Source organism: Bidens hawaiensis, unplaced genomic scaffold (genome assembly GCF_021521415.1).
Source record: "Bidens hawaiensis isolate Kalapana, Puna unplaced genomic scaffold, B.hawaiensis_p1.1 tig00035603_1, whole genome shotgun sequence".
In the NCBI taxonomy this organism is placed as follows: Eukaryota; Viridiplantae; Streptophyta; class Magnoliopsida; order Asterales; family Asteraceae; genus Bidens; species Bidens hawaiensis.
In genome coordinates this window covers 220,518-233,202 of record NW_027496201.1, presented here as the reverse complement: position 1 = coordinate 233,202, position 12,685 = coordinate 220,518, and the positions used below count along the sequence as shown (strand labels likewise).

The 12,685-nt window shown below is 41.4% G+C and overlaps 1 protein-coding gene across 9 annotated transcripts; it reads right to left on the bottom strand.

Annotated features, from left to right (window-relative positions):
• Positions 1 to 7,188: 7,188 nt before the first annotated feature.
• LOC143587602 (DEAD-box ATP-dependent RNA helicase 42-like) lies at positions 7,189 to 12,476 on the bottom strand. Of its 9 annotated transcripts, XR_013144924.1 has the most exons (6): positions 12,272 to 12,476; positions 12,129 to 12,181; positions 8,499 to 11,746; positions 8,218 to 8,304; positions 8,066 to 8,120; positions 7,189 to 7,468 (listed from the first exon to the last, which is right to left on the bottom strand). XR_013144924.1 is itself a non-coding variant. In XM_077068851.1 (4 exons), exons 3-4 carry the CDS (start codon positions 11,731 to 11,733, stop codon positions 7,462 to 7,464), a joined length of 3,216 nt encoding a protein of 1,071 aa, XP_076924966.1. In that variant the 5' UTR covers positions 11,734 to 11,751; positions 12,129 to 12,181; positions 12,272 to 12,476; the 3' UTR covers positions 7,189 to 7,461. The 9 variants fall into 9 exon arrangements, 5 of the variants coding, with proteins under 5 accessions (XP_076924966.1, XP_076924969.1, XP_076924965.1 ...); XR_013144921.1 differs by having other exon boundaries at positions 8,066 to 8,304; XR_013144922.1 differs by lacking the exon at positions 7,189 to 7,468 and having other exon boundaries at positions 7,998 to 8,120.
• Positions 12,477 to 12,685: the final 209 nt, after the last annotated feature.

The window sequence follows — 12,685 nt, the reverse complement described above, 5'->3', positions numbered from 1 at the left end:
GCCGGCCTCTTGACACCGGTAACCGTCGTCGTCGCTGCCTCCCCGGAGGTAACAGCTACAGCCTCCGGAGCGGTGGTCTCCTCACCACCGGGCTTCCCCGCCACCTCTGCACTATCTGACTCCGAGTCAGATAGGACTACCGGGTCGGCCGTAGAGGCCACCTTCTCCTTGCCTTTCCCGACGGCAGCCTTTTTCTTCCGCACCAGTGGAGGACCTTCTGCGGTTTCCTCAGAAGAAGAAATGTCAACTCCAGCAGCAGGCACAGCATTGAGAGGTTCAGGGTAGAAGATAGGCTTACCTGGCCGTCGGTGGCTCAGGATCTCTTGGCCTGGCGGGTAAACCTCCACGAACCGACCCGCGGTCTGCTCTAAGATGGGCAACTCGTTCTCGTCCAGAGCACGAGTACCCATCCGCGCGGGACCATCTTCCTCCCGCGGGTTCAGGAGCGACTGAAGATCGTTCCCCTCTGAAATCAACAAGAAAGTTAGAAAAAATCGAAGTCAGCAAAATGAAACAAGACGTACCATAAGGGACAGAGTTCGAACCATATTCAAGGACGATCGGAACCTTATCCGCATTCGCCGCCTTCCACACCCGGCTCATCCCCAGCATCACCATCGCCGACTCCGGAAAACGGAAAACCGGGGACTGGACCCGAGATATCTTCGAGAACCATTCCGCCTCCTCGTAGTTGAGGGCGGGAAGGTTCGGAAGCGCCTGGCCATTCTTGAACTTCATGGCGATAGGGATGGCGCGAGCGGATATGAAGAAGAACTCTCTTCTCCATGAGCGAAGACTCCGTTCGGTGGTACAAATCTTTAAACCCTTGATACGGGTTGTAAGAGTGTACCACCCCTGGATGCACCTCCAAGTGTAGAAGGTCATCAGACGGTCAACGAGGGGCTCAAGGCCCAGTATCCGGCACACCCACTCAAAGTGCCGGACCTTGGCAATGGCCATGGGGTGCACCTCTGTCAGGTGCACACCGTGCCTCTCCAGGACACGGTACACAAACTTTGTCAACGGGAACCTAAGGTTTCCGTAGACAAAGAATGCAGCATAAACCCCGATCTTGCCACTAGGGGCATCGTACACAGTATGGTGGGGTTCAGGAAACTCAGGCTCGAGAGACTCGAGCATGAACTTCCTGACGATATACTGGTACAGATCGACAGGAAGAGAGCACTGGCATTCGCCAGCAGTCTTCTGGTCATCAGCATCATGAGAAGACATGGTGGAAGAAAGATGAAAAGAGATTTCAGGGTAATGCTTTACTGAACAGAAAAATTCGCCGGAAATTACTTGAGAAGAAGAGATGAAAGTGAAAAGTGTGAATTGCAAATAACCCTCTCCCCCTTTATATAGTAATCGCAATTAATGCGATGAATTTAATACGGAAGAGAGAGAAATCAAAGGTGCAATGAAACTATGACGCGTGGCAAAAGCAAGCTGGCAACATCTGTCACAAGGACGTATGCCAGAGATTTCGCGGCTACGCGCCCGAAATCCCGTGCCCACGCGCCTGAAAAAGCAACTGGAATGACCATGTTCTGTCACGTCACCATAACTCCCTGCACGTCCTGACACAGTCAGAAGAAACCGTCGCACGACGTTTCAGAGGTTTGGACTTATCTTTTCACCAACTCTTCGAATTTCAAAATTCAAAATTCGAAAATATTAAAAAGTAAGCGGGAAAATACCCCTTACCCCTTGGCAAGCAAGTAACCATAAGACGGATGCGGGTACAGTGTAAAGGCAAAACCCTTCACATACCTAGCACCCGCAGGGAATTGAAGCCAAATAAACCTTGGCAAACAAATAACCGTAAGACGGCTGTGGGTACAGTGTTAAGGCAAAACCCTTCACATACCTAACACCCGCAGGGAATTGAAGCCAAGAAAACCTTGGTGAACAAGTAACCGTAAGACGGATGCGGGTACAGTGTTAAGGCAAAACCCTTCACATACCTAGCACCCGCAGGGAATTGAAGCCAAGTACCTCGGCAACCAAGTAACTATAAGACGGGTGCGGGTACAGTGTAAAGGCAAAACCCTTCACATACCTAACACCCGCAGGAAATTGACGCCAGGAATACCTTGGAAGTAAAGTAACCGTAAGACGAGCACAGGTACAGTGTTAAGGCAAAACCCTTCACATACCTAGCGCTCCGCTGGGAATTGAAACCAAGAAGGATCTTCTGGGCAATGCTTGCGGAAACGGAAATAACATCCCCGCATAGCGGGAACGTCGAGAACTACGTTGTTTGAAGCTCCAGGATGGAATTGGTGGTCTTAACATAATTGATCACTATGTTCAAAACTACCAAAACCTCATGGAAAATACATACAACTGGGACTCAATGCTCCTGACTTGCGAGGAGGTTACAGACCTACCCGCATCATACCCAAAGACCAAGCAGGAAACTCGGGCATTTCTGCAAGTGACAAGGACTTCCGCGGAAAGAATCCCCATGGAAAACCTTACAAAACCCTTTTCAAAACCCTTTGCTCAAGTCCAAAAGTTCACCTCATTTTATTAAACACTCATGAGAAGAACATTGGACTGGGGGGACTTGAAGAGGTAGGTCCCAGCAGAGCCCAGTTGGACCCGCAAGACTCACCTTAAACAGGGACGTCTGCGCAGAGACCAACTGGATCCGCAGGACCAACCATGCTCAGAGACGTAACGTCCTTACGCGCAGTACGCAAGCTGGTCCCGCAGGAAATGCCTCCCAATGGTGAAGGACTCCGCCTGTCCCCGCAGCCTCGGATACAAGCCATTAGGGAAGGCCACCCGCGCAGCATGGCTACACGCACAAGGCACTTAACTCTCCCCAGTGTCACCTGAAGGAATGAGCAAAGGCGGGAGGGGGAAAACTCCCGCCTAAATGAGCCAGTCCGTATGATGGAGGATCTTTTGTGTGATACCTGACGAGGTACAGACAAAAGATCTGACCACGAATGCGACAGCTCACCGACAGCAGCATGGCAGACAGCACGCCACAGCACTGTGACCAATAGCCGCCGCCTACCCACCAACTCCTGCCAAACCACGTGCCTAGCCTGTAGTTGGCAGAAGAGGAAGAGTGCACGACACGCCTGCTCTGTGTCAGCCGCTACCTATCCACCACTCACAGGCAAGGCACGTGCATAGGTTACAGTTGGTAGCGTGTTGGGCCGGCTAAACCCCTTGGAAACCTACCTTCGGCTATAAATACCCCAATGGTATGATCATCTTAGAACATCTTATCTTATCATATATACCTGATATCTGCTCTAGCAATCTCTTAATATATTTTTATATTTAAAGAGCAATCTAGTCTGATTCTCACGCCGGAGGGTGGTCACAAGGAGGAACCCCCCCTTCTCAGTGACGAGCTCACGGTGTCTGTTTTGCAGGTTATCAGAAGAACCATCTTCCAAGGGTCTAACCCCTCGTGGGAAACAGCTCACCAACCCCCAGGTTACCAGTAATCTGCCCGGGGTCTGGTTAGTGTTTCTTCAGTCTCTGACCCTTTCTAACAAGGGCTTTATGGTTTTGTAAATACATAACGAGATAAAGAAGACAAGGTGTGGTTGATTCTTCTTTCATTATTCAGGAGCCTTTATTTATACTGTAAGGGTTTGCTTCTTCATATATAACAAGGTTAATAATACCTTCATGGCTTATAACTAGAGATGTTGATCTCAAATAACCTCTTTTTCCTTGGTTAAAACAAAACTCAAGAAAAGACGCTTTAAAAAATGATCAAAAACAGCGTTTAGGACAAATCAAAACAAACTTGCTTTTTATGAACTTTTTTATAAACACTAAAAGAGGAGTTACGAGAATAATCGTATGATGGAAAACGACTTTCGCGTTCAGTTCAAGAACACTTTTTTCGTTGACAACTCATTCCCTCTCGATAGACCCACGGAGAATTCAAAACTTATGGCCATATGGGCCTAGCAATTCCGTCTCTCAATCCCCAAAGAAAACTCCCTTATCATTAAACATGAGTTGTCACTTAACACAACATATATATATGGGAGATTAACTCTTTCAAAATGGTGTTACTTCTAATAAAAATGATGATGAAGGTGTGACGAAATTGGAGTTAAGTAGCAAAAGTAATAAAGTTGAAGATACGGTGAAAATGGAGTTAACTAGCACTGTGGCTGCTAAGGAAGACATGATAAATATTGTCAGTAAGAAAGAAACTAAAGCCTGTGGCAATTTCTTCAGATAGGTGAAAATGGAGTTAACTAGCACTGTGGCTGCTAAGGAAGACATGATAAATATTGTCAGCCAGAAAGAAACTAAACAACCTGTGACAATTTCTTCTATGCATGATGCTGCTTGTTCTAACGCAGACAAAAATTTTGGTTGTCGTAATTTTCATAATGGTTATGGAAGGGGTGGTTGATCTATTAAACAAGATTAGGGTTTTGATTCTCAATATAAAGATAGAGAGCTTAGGCACTCGTCTATAAAAGCTTGGAAATGATATGCATATGGTTAAACAAAATCGAAGATGTCAATGAAACTAATTCACAAATGTACAAGAAGATTCTCCAACAATTAAAGAATCCACACCGAACTCGATAAAGAAACAGATTTAATACCTAGTGCGGTTTTGATTGAGAATCTTCATACGTTGATGAAACATTATATAGTTCGAAACTGAATGAGATGATACTCGACCAAGGGTCAAACACACAAACTTCACTGCCTAAAAATTCTCTTACATGGAAGAACGAAAAGATAGATTTAATGTCGAGGATGTCGAAATGAAAGTCGGAAGCTCAATATTCTATAGAAAAGAATCTTTAACGTGTATTGGCGGTCTATCAACGCGTAATGTGTTTCACCAGAACAATAAGAGCTGAGACAATTATTTGTGGTTTTGTATGTTTAGAATGATAAGTTATTACATGATGAATTTTTATCAATAGGTTGTTGCGTTAATCCGCATGATAAATATACGTTATCATCAATTGGTTGTTTTAAAAGAGATATTATCATTAACTACTTTAAGATTTTACTAACTTTTTTACATTGTGTTTAAATTATCATCATCATCGTACTCAGTAAATCCCACAAATACTAAAGCTATGGTAGGGTATGAGGAGGGTAAGATGTAGGCATCCTTACCTCTACCTCACAGAATAGAGAGGCTACTTCCGATGAGACTCCCGGCTTGATAATAGTTTTGCATCAAGCCTTGGACATATGACACATAACACTCAACCATTAGGACACCAGCTGATAGGTGCATGTACCTATGTCTTTCGGCCATCAACGTCACCACATGATGTTTGATTAATCTTCTGTCACTTTTAACGTAATTTTTATAAAATTAGTAAAATAATGTCAAAATTAGTGCAATTTCACTTTTGTCCACCCGAGGGCCCACATATAAATACGTTATATGTGTGCAACACAACAAGGGCGTAATTGTGTTTAAATTAATAAAAAAGAATTTAAAATCACTATTAAACGTGGTTAACACAAAAAAAAACTTTTACTTTTGGAGGGGACACACATCACCGTCTTTCTCAACATGAATTCTTCATGAGTGTGTAGTTCTCTAGTGACACCCTCCGTAAGGGCATCGACGCATTAAGGAAACGCACATAAACCGTGTATTAACAATGTTTATAGAAATGATTGATTTCCACACCTAATCAATTTAGGTCCCTTAATAACCAATATTAAAGAAAATTCGTCTTCCAACAAATTTATTTATATAGAAGTGGCTAAGAGCATCTCCAATAGCTCCTCTGTATTTAAACTCTCATTTTTAATTCAATATTATTTTTTATACTTTTATCACTACATTTTATTTTTCTACTCACAACTACTTTTATTTATTAAAATATTAGAGAGAGGGTGAACAGTATTTCTTCAAATTTATTCATAAGCAGTTGCATTTTATCTCTCCTTCACTCACAATCCCTTACGACACTAAGAATTATAGGTCCCTCAGAGGAGCTGTTTAGAATGCTTTAACAAACGCTTGATGTGTACGCTAATTAATTTATACAAACTGGCAAGGAAGAGTTTTCTGCGAAGCTTTCTACTGACAAAAATGTGCTCGAAATAAAAAGTTTTGGGCTTTCTGTAGAACCGATTTTATCCGACTTCCTAAAAAGGAAACTTTGTTGCTTCATGGTTAAAAGATGGTTTCCATAAACCTTAGATGAAGGAACCTTAAGAGACGAACTACAACCATTGACTTACAAGACAATACAACTTACAAGTTTGTTTTGTTCTTTATAGCAAAAGACAGAACTCTTGTTTACTTTTAAACAAAAAAACATGTTGGTAGGACCGTAAATCACACAAGTCAACCATGAAGAATAAAAGCATCTAAAATCATTATCATTTTTGACACATTTTCATAATCTCCACATCAACTTACAAATGGAACCTGATCTTAAATCTAAAAACGGGTGATCGATATTCTATTTTCTATTTTCCTTTCGGTATCTCATATATGCGTATAACTAGGGGTGTTCATCGGATCGAATAACAGATTATTCAGTTCGGGTTATTCGGATTTGAAAATTTTTGGACCCTATCCGAAATCCGATCCGATCCGATCCGAATTAGGAATATACCTATCCGATCCGAATCTATCCGAATTCAATTCGGATCGGATTCGGATAATATCCGAATAATCCGAAATTATCCGAATAATCTGAAATAAACCTAAAAAATTTTCGTATTTTTTTGTTCCTAACATTTAATAATTTAGAATCATAATAAACATACAAATCAAAAAATACGAATTACTCTTAACACAAATTTAAAGTTAACTTCAAATAATAGTCTAATAAATATACGAAACCGGAAAATATCACTAAAAACATGTTCTTTATTCGGATTAAACGGATATCCGAATAATCCGAACAATCCGAATTTTTTCAAATTCCATATCCGAATCCGATCCGAATCCGAATAAGTTATTCGGATTGATCCGATCCGAATTCTTATTCGGATCGGTTTATTTGGGTTTCGGTTTCGGTTCGGATTTCGGTTTTTTTTCGGATATCTTGAACACCCCTACGTATAACGTACAAAGTCAATAACGATTGTCACATCCACCCATCGTCCAAGCGCTACAACTTACATACATCCTAACCCCAAAAGCAAGTGTCTTGCATATTATCGTTCACCTTCATCACACTCGATTTTCAATAGATTATGCAACTTTGATGCTAAGAACATTAATTAAACATGCAAAACCATATCTCAATGTAGCAGCACTCAATGTTCTTTTTATAAAGTATGACATAAAAAACAGTTAAAACAAAGTTACAAAGAAACTCTCAGTAGTTGGATTCTCAAGATAGTAAATTATAATAAATAAAAACAAACCAAATGAGCGGTCTCATCACAAGTGAACTTGTAATCCCAATAATGTATATAGCTTTTGATATTAGGCAACAAGCTTCTTCATCCATAAGACGAGACGATCTATAACCTGAAACACTAGAATCGTCAGAATTAATGTAGCATAAGTAATAAAATAGGCAACCTAGTTTAAAACTGGATAATAATATTATGATGCATGCAGGCCACTCGACTGACATAAGATACAATCGTAAACTAACAATATAAATATCTCCAAAAAAAATCCAGTTAAAACACCGACTATCATGAGTTTCCTAAAGTGATCTTAAATTCAATGAAACAAATCAAGAATATCGCGTAAACAAAAGCAATACAACTTCACATGACGATAATAGCAAAGCATAACTTATTCTACCAAACTAGCCAAAGAAAATATTATTAATACTACTAGTCTGAAACGATATTTTATAGATATAATAATAAACCAGAACCGCATATCAATCAAAATATATAAAACATAATAGTACTAATAAGCATAATAGTTCCAAAACATATAGATATGCGAATTACCGATATTTTATATATTACGAATTATACGAATTAACAAGCATAGTACTAAGCATACTAGGCTGGATCGATGACGGTGATTCGTAATATATAAAACATAATAGTACTAATAAGCACTACTCTAGTATATAATGGATGTTAGTGATGAATAGGTCATAACTTCTGAACACTGTCAAAGACGCAACAAAAGCCCGTTAGGCCGTTCCCCAACCAACCTACAATCAGAAATGAATGCTCAAATCAGAACAATCATCATACAAAAACAACAATACGCAACTCAAGACTATTGGTTCGATATATATCACGTTTTACGTTTTGTTAAGAGGAAAAAGGTGAGTGATCGCCATCTGCTGGCAGCCACAAAAAGCAAATGCATACACACAAGTGCAAGCCGGGATCCTCCTACAAAGAACACATTAAAAATATATAAATATGTATCGTACACTTGCAACCAACATCTAACCACATAACAAAATGCACACATTTAACGACATGCAACATGCATATGTAAATTAAAGATTGCATAAAGACGATTCAGTTTAAGAAGCAAGTTATATAAAAATAAATAAATTAGATATTGTAAGTTGTAACACACCTTTACGCACGACTTGAGTCTGATTCTCATACAACAGAGTAACGTCCCGGTTGTGCACTTGGAAGAGATAACGCCTGTGTTGTGATGTCTTCCAGGACACGTTTCAGTTCTGCTTTGGCCCGTTTAACAGACTGTTCAGTAGCTCCTTCAATGAACAGATAAAGTTTTCTCTCACCGGGTCCCGGGATCCTTCCAGGTTGAATATACTGGCCCCTAGTGGTAATGGCAGCTCCGGTCCACTCAGCAACCGGACCGAGGGTCTCTTTATGTGTCACCTTCCACCTGGCGTTCTGCGGGAAATCATTAATCTCCAACTCCGCTTCATAATGTTCAGGCAAAGAATCCGCTTGAATCCTCGCCAAATTATGCTGCAAGTTCATCGCAGCCGCCAACGCTGCAGCCCTAGCAGCGCCGTCATTAGCACCAGCAACACCCGCCATCGTTCCAAGAATACCCGGCAGAGTCGGTACGCTACTAGTAGCAGGCTGTTGACTGGCGGCAGCAAGGGCGGCAGCTTGAGCAATAACCGCCTGCTGCGCGATATCGCCGCCTGCTTTTCGCACACCGTCATCCTCGTCTTCCGAATCTGACTTATCTTCTTCAAACCCGTATTCTTTAGCCTGTGCTTTCTTTGCCGCTTTCCTAACTTCATCTTCCTCTTCATTAAACTTAAACCCGCTCCCACCGTAACCTGTACCATGAGCCTGCACAAGCCCCTGGTTAACCTTAGCCATAAACGCGTCAGCAAGCGCTTTCAAATCATCAGGAACCGCTTGATTCGACAACTCCAACGCTTTCACAAGATCCGGCGCGTATCGCTCGTCTTCACTCGATAAAAACGTGACCGCACACCCTTTTCTCCCCGCTCGACCCGTACGGCCGACACGATGAACGTAATCTTCGTAATGATTCGGTACGTCGTAATTTATCACGAGCTCAAGCTCTTTAACATCCAAACCCCGTGCAGCGATACTAGTCGCAATTAATAAGTTGCATACGTTACTCTTGAAATCGGAAATGGTCGATTCTCTATCGGTCTGATCTTTAGCCCCGTGAAGCGATAAACACGGGTACCCGTGTTTAATCAAATCTTTAAACAAAGCGTCACACTTATCCTGTGACTGAACAAATATCAAAACCTTACCTTTTACATACCATTCTCCAAGTAACTCCAAAAGTCTAAAAAACCTTTCGTTTTCGGGCCGCACTTCCACCAACTGCGTTATATCTTTATTCACGACACTTCTTCCACCTACCTGTATCTCCACGGGCTTATTTAAAACTTTCCGGGCCAACACCTCCACCTGGCGAGGAAACGTAGCAGAAAAAAGCACCGTCTGGCGATTCGGTTGGATGTTCTGCACGATTCTCATGATTTGCGGCTCGAACCCCATATCAAACATACGATCAGCTTCATCCATAACCAAATAAGAAACCCGTCTCAGATTCGTGATTTTCCCAGCACTGGTACACAAAATATCAATCATCCTACCTGGTGTGCAAACAACGATTTCAGCCCCTCGTTTCAACTCGCTTATTTGTTGTGCAACACCAGAACCACCGTACACGGGCACGCAGCGAAGCCCGATTACCTTGGTGAACTTTCGTATATCACTGTGAATCTGCTGAACAAGCTCTCGTGTAGGTGCCATTATAAGCCCGATAGGCCCGTCTCCGGAACCAAGTTCCGGCTGATCCTTTATATGCCTCAACATCGGTAGAACAAAAGCTAGCGTTTTACCAGAGCCCGTCTTTGCAACACCGATACAATCTCGACCACTCATTATAACTGGCAACGCTTGCGCTTGAATAGGCATTGGTTTATCGTAATTCAGCTTTCTAATCGTTTCCAAAACTTTCGTCGTGAGTCCCGTTTGGTACCACGTTTTAATCGGCTTCGGTACGTCTTTTCCATGTACTTTTAGTTCCAATTCTTTTCTATACGCGGCAACCTCTTCTTGAGTCATCTTCTTTATCTCCTTCACTTCAATATAAAAATTCTTTCGGAATTCAATGTAATTGATCTTCGAGTGATCAACAAGTGATAGTTTTTCAACCTTGGTTTTTTTCACTCGTTTCATAAACTCGTCATCGTCTTCGTCTTCTATAGTATCGTCATCGTTTTCAACATCCGAATACTCTACATCAGATTCTTCACCGGGAATAATCCTACCCATTGATCTGCCACCGTTCTTTTTCTTTTTGTCCTTATTCTTATCATCATTCGTTAACTCGGTACTCTTTTGATCTACAACAGAAGGCTCGGTACTGATCAACTTGTTAACTTCAGGTATCACCATGGTGTCCATAAACGCATCTAACGGATCAATTTCATCTTCTTCCATATCACCGCCATTCTGCGAAGCAACAACAGTATTATCACCATCACCATCACCATCACCGTTATCTAATCCGTTAACCATGTCATCCGCGTTTCGATTTCCGTCCTTCACGTCATCCATCTCAACATCTGCATTCTCCACAGGAACAGCTTCTTCATCATCAGACTCGCCTTCCAACGTCCACGTCTTACCCGCAGCCTCATCCGTCACTCCAAGCTGTTCCCTTTCAGACTCCTCTTTCTTCCGTCTTTTCTCCTGCCATTCCTGCACTCTCCGCCTCCGTTTCTCCATCTCATCATCCAACTTCCTCTGTTCTTCTTCCATATCTTCTTCACGCGTCCTCGACACTTTCTTATCCGAAGAATCCTTCACCTCACCGTTATCCACACTATCCTCTCTCCGTCTACTCGAACCCTTACTACTCTCCTTATACTCATCGTCCCGTCTTCGCCTCTTTCTATCCCTATCTTTCACATCATCAACATTATGATCCCGCTCCGCTTCTCTCCGTTTCTCCCTATCTCTCTCCTCCCGCTCTCGCCTCTCCCTCCTCTCCCTCTCCTTCTCTCGGTTCTCCTTCTCTTTCAACCGTTCCCGTTCACGTTCCTTCTCTCTATTCTCTTTTTCTTTCAACCTTTCCCGTTCCCGTTCACGTTCCTTCTCTCTCTCCCTCTCCTTCCGCTCTCTCTCCTTCTCCTTCTCCTTATCTCTATGTCTCTCTTTATGCTTCTCTCGTTCCTTATACTTCTCATCGACACTCCTATCTCGATCTCGCTCCCGCTCTCTACGCCTCTCACCGTTCCGCTCCTTCTCTCTATGCCCTCGCTTCAAATCATCGTCTTTTTTAACATATTCATCCTTCTTGCTAGATTTATGCTTCAAATCTTCCATATCTCAAATCTCACTACACTAAACCAAACAATAACAAGTTAATAACCATAAACATAACCATTTAGATTTTTAAAAAAAGACAAATTCATCAACTATGCAGTCGATGTCGCCAATGATATATCGGTTATCAATCCCTCAGCGATATTGACCGATAAATCACTGATATTCCCGATATCAGTGTTAAGTCTTAATTATCCATTTTCATTGTCCAATGTTAGTGGTTTAAGTCTTAATCAGTTACCACTTGCTATGAATTTCACAAGATATTAAAATTACAGATATTTCACCGCGATAACCGGTATCTCAGATATCGGTCAAGATATCCGATATTTTTCGGCATTAACTACTTAGTTCATCAAAATATATTATTAAAAATAAAAAAACAGATTAATTACCAGATAAATTTGCTTCTGAATGAAAACCCAGATCCCAGTAACCCTAATTATTCCTGCAAAAACACAAAACAATAAATCAACATAACATAAAAATTTATAAACATGAATAATAAACTAAATAAATATGAAATCAGATGAATTACCGGATAGATTTGCTTTTAAATCAAAACCCAGATCCCTGTAACCCTAATTCCTTCAGATATTAACCTAATTCGAATCTCGATATCAGATTTGAGAGAGAATATATTTGATTGAAAGGCGTACGAGTATGCTCCGAATCGATAATAAGAAGACGATGACGGATGGATGACCTAGAATAATAATAATAATAATAATAATAATAATAATCGAGCCTGTTATAACTTACAAGCACCACCGACTGATTAATTAATTAATAATAATAATAATAATAATAATAATAATAATATCCGCAATACGTTTTGACAAGGGTCCAACCGGGTTCTAGGGTGGGAAGATTTTTTTTAGGTTGGGAAGTAACCCGAGATATATGAGTTCGTTTAACTGTTTTTTAACCGAACAAATAATGATGATGGGTG

What these genes read in the sequence shown, in the direction of transcription:
- LOC143587602 (XM_077068851.1), bottom strand. Translation starts at nt 11,733, where the DNA reads ATGGAAGATTTGAAGCATAAATCTAGCAAGAAGGATGAATATGTTAAA.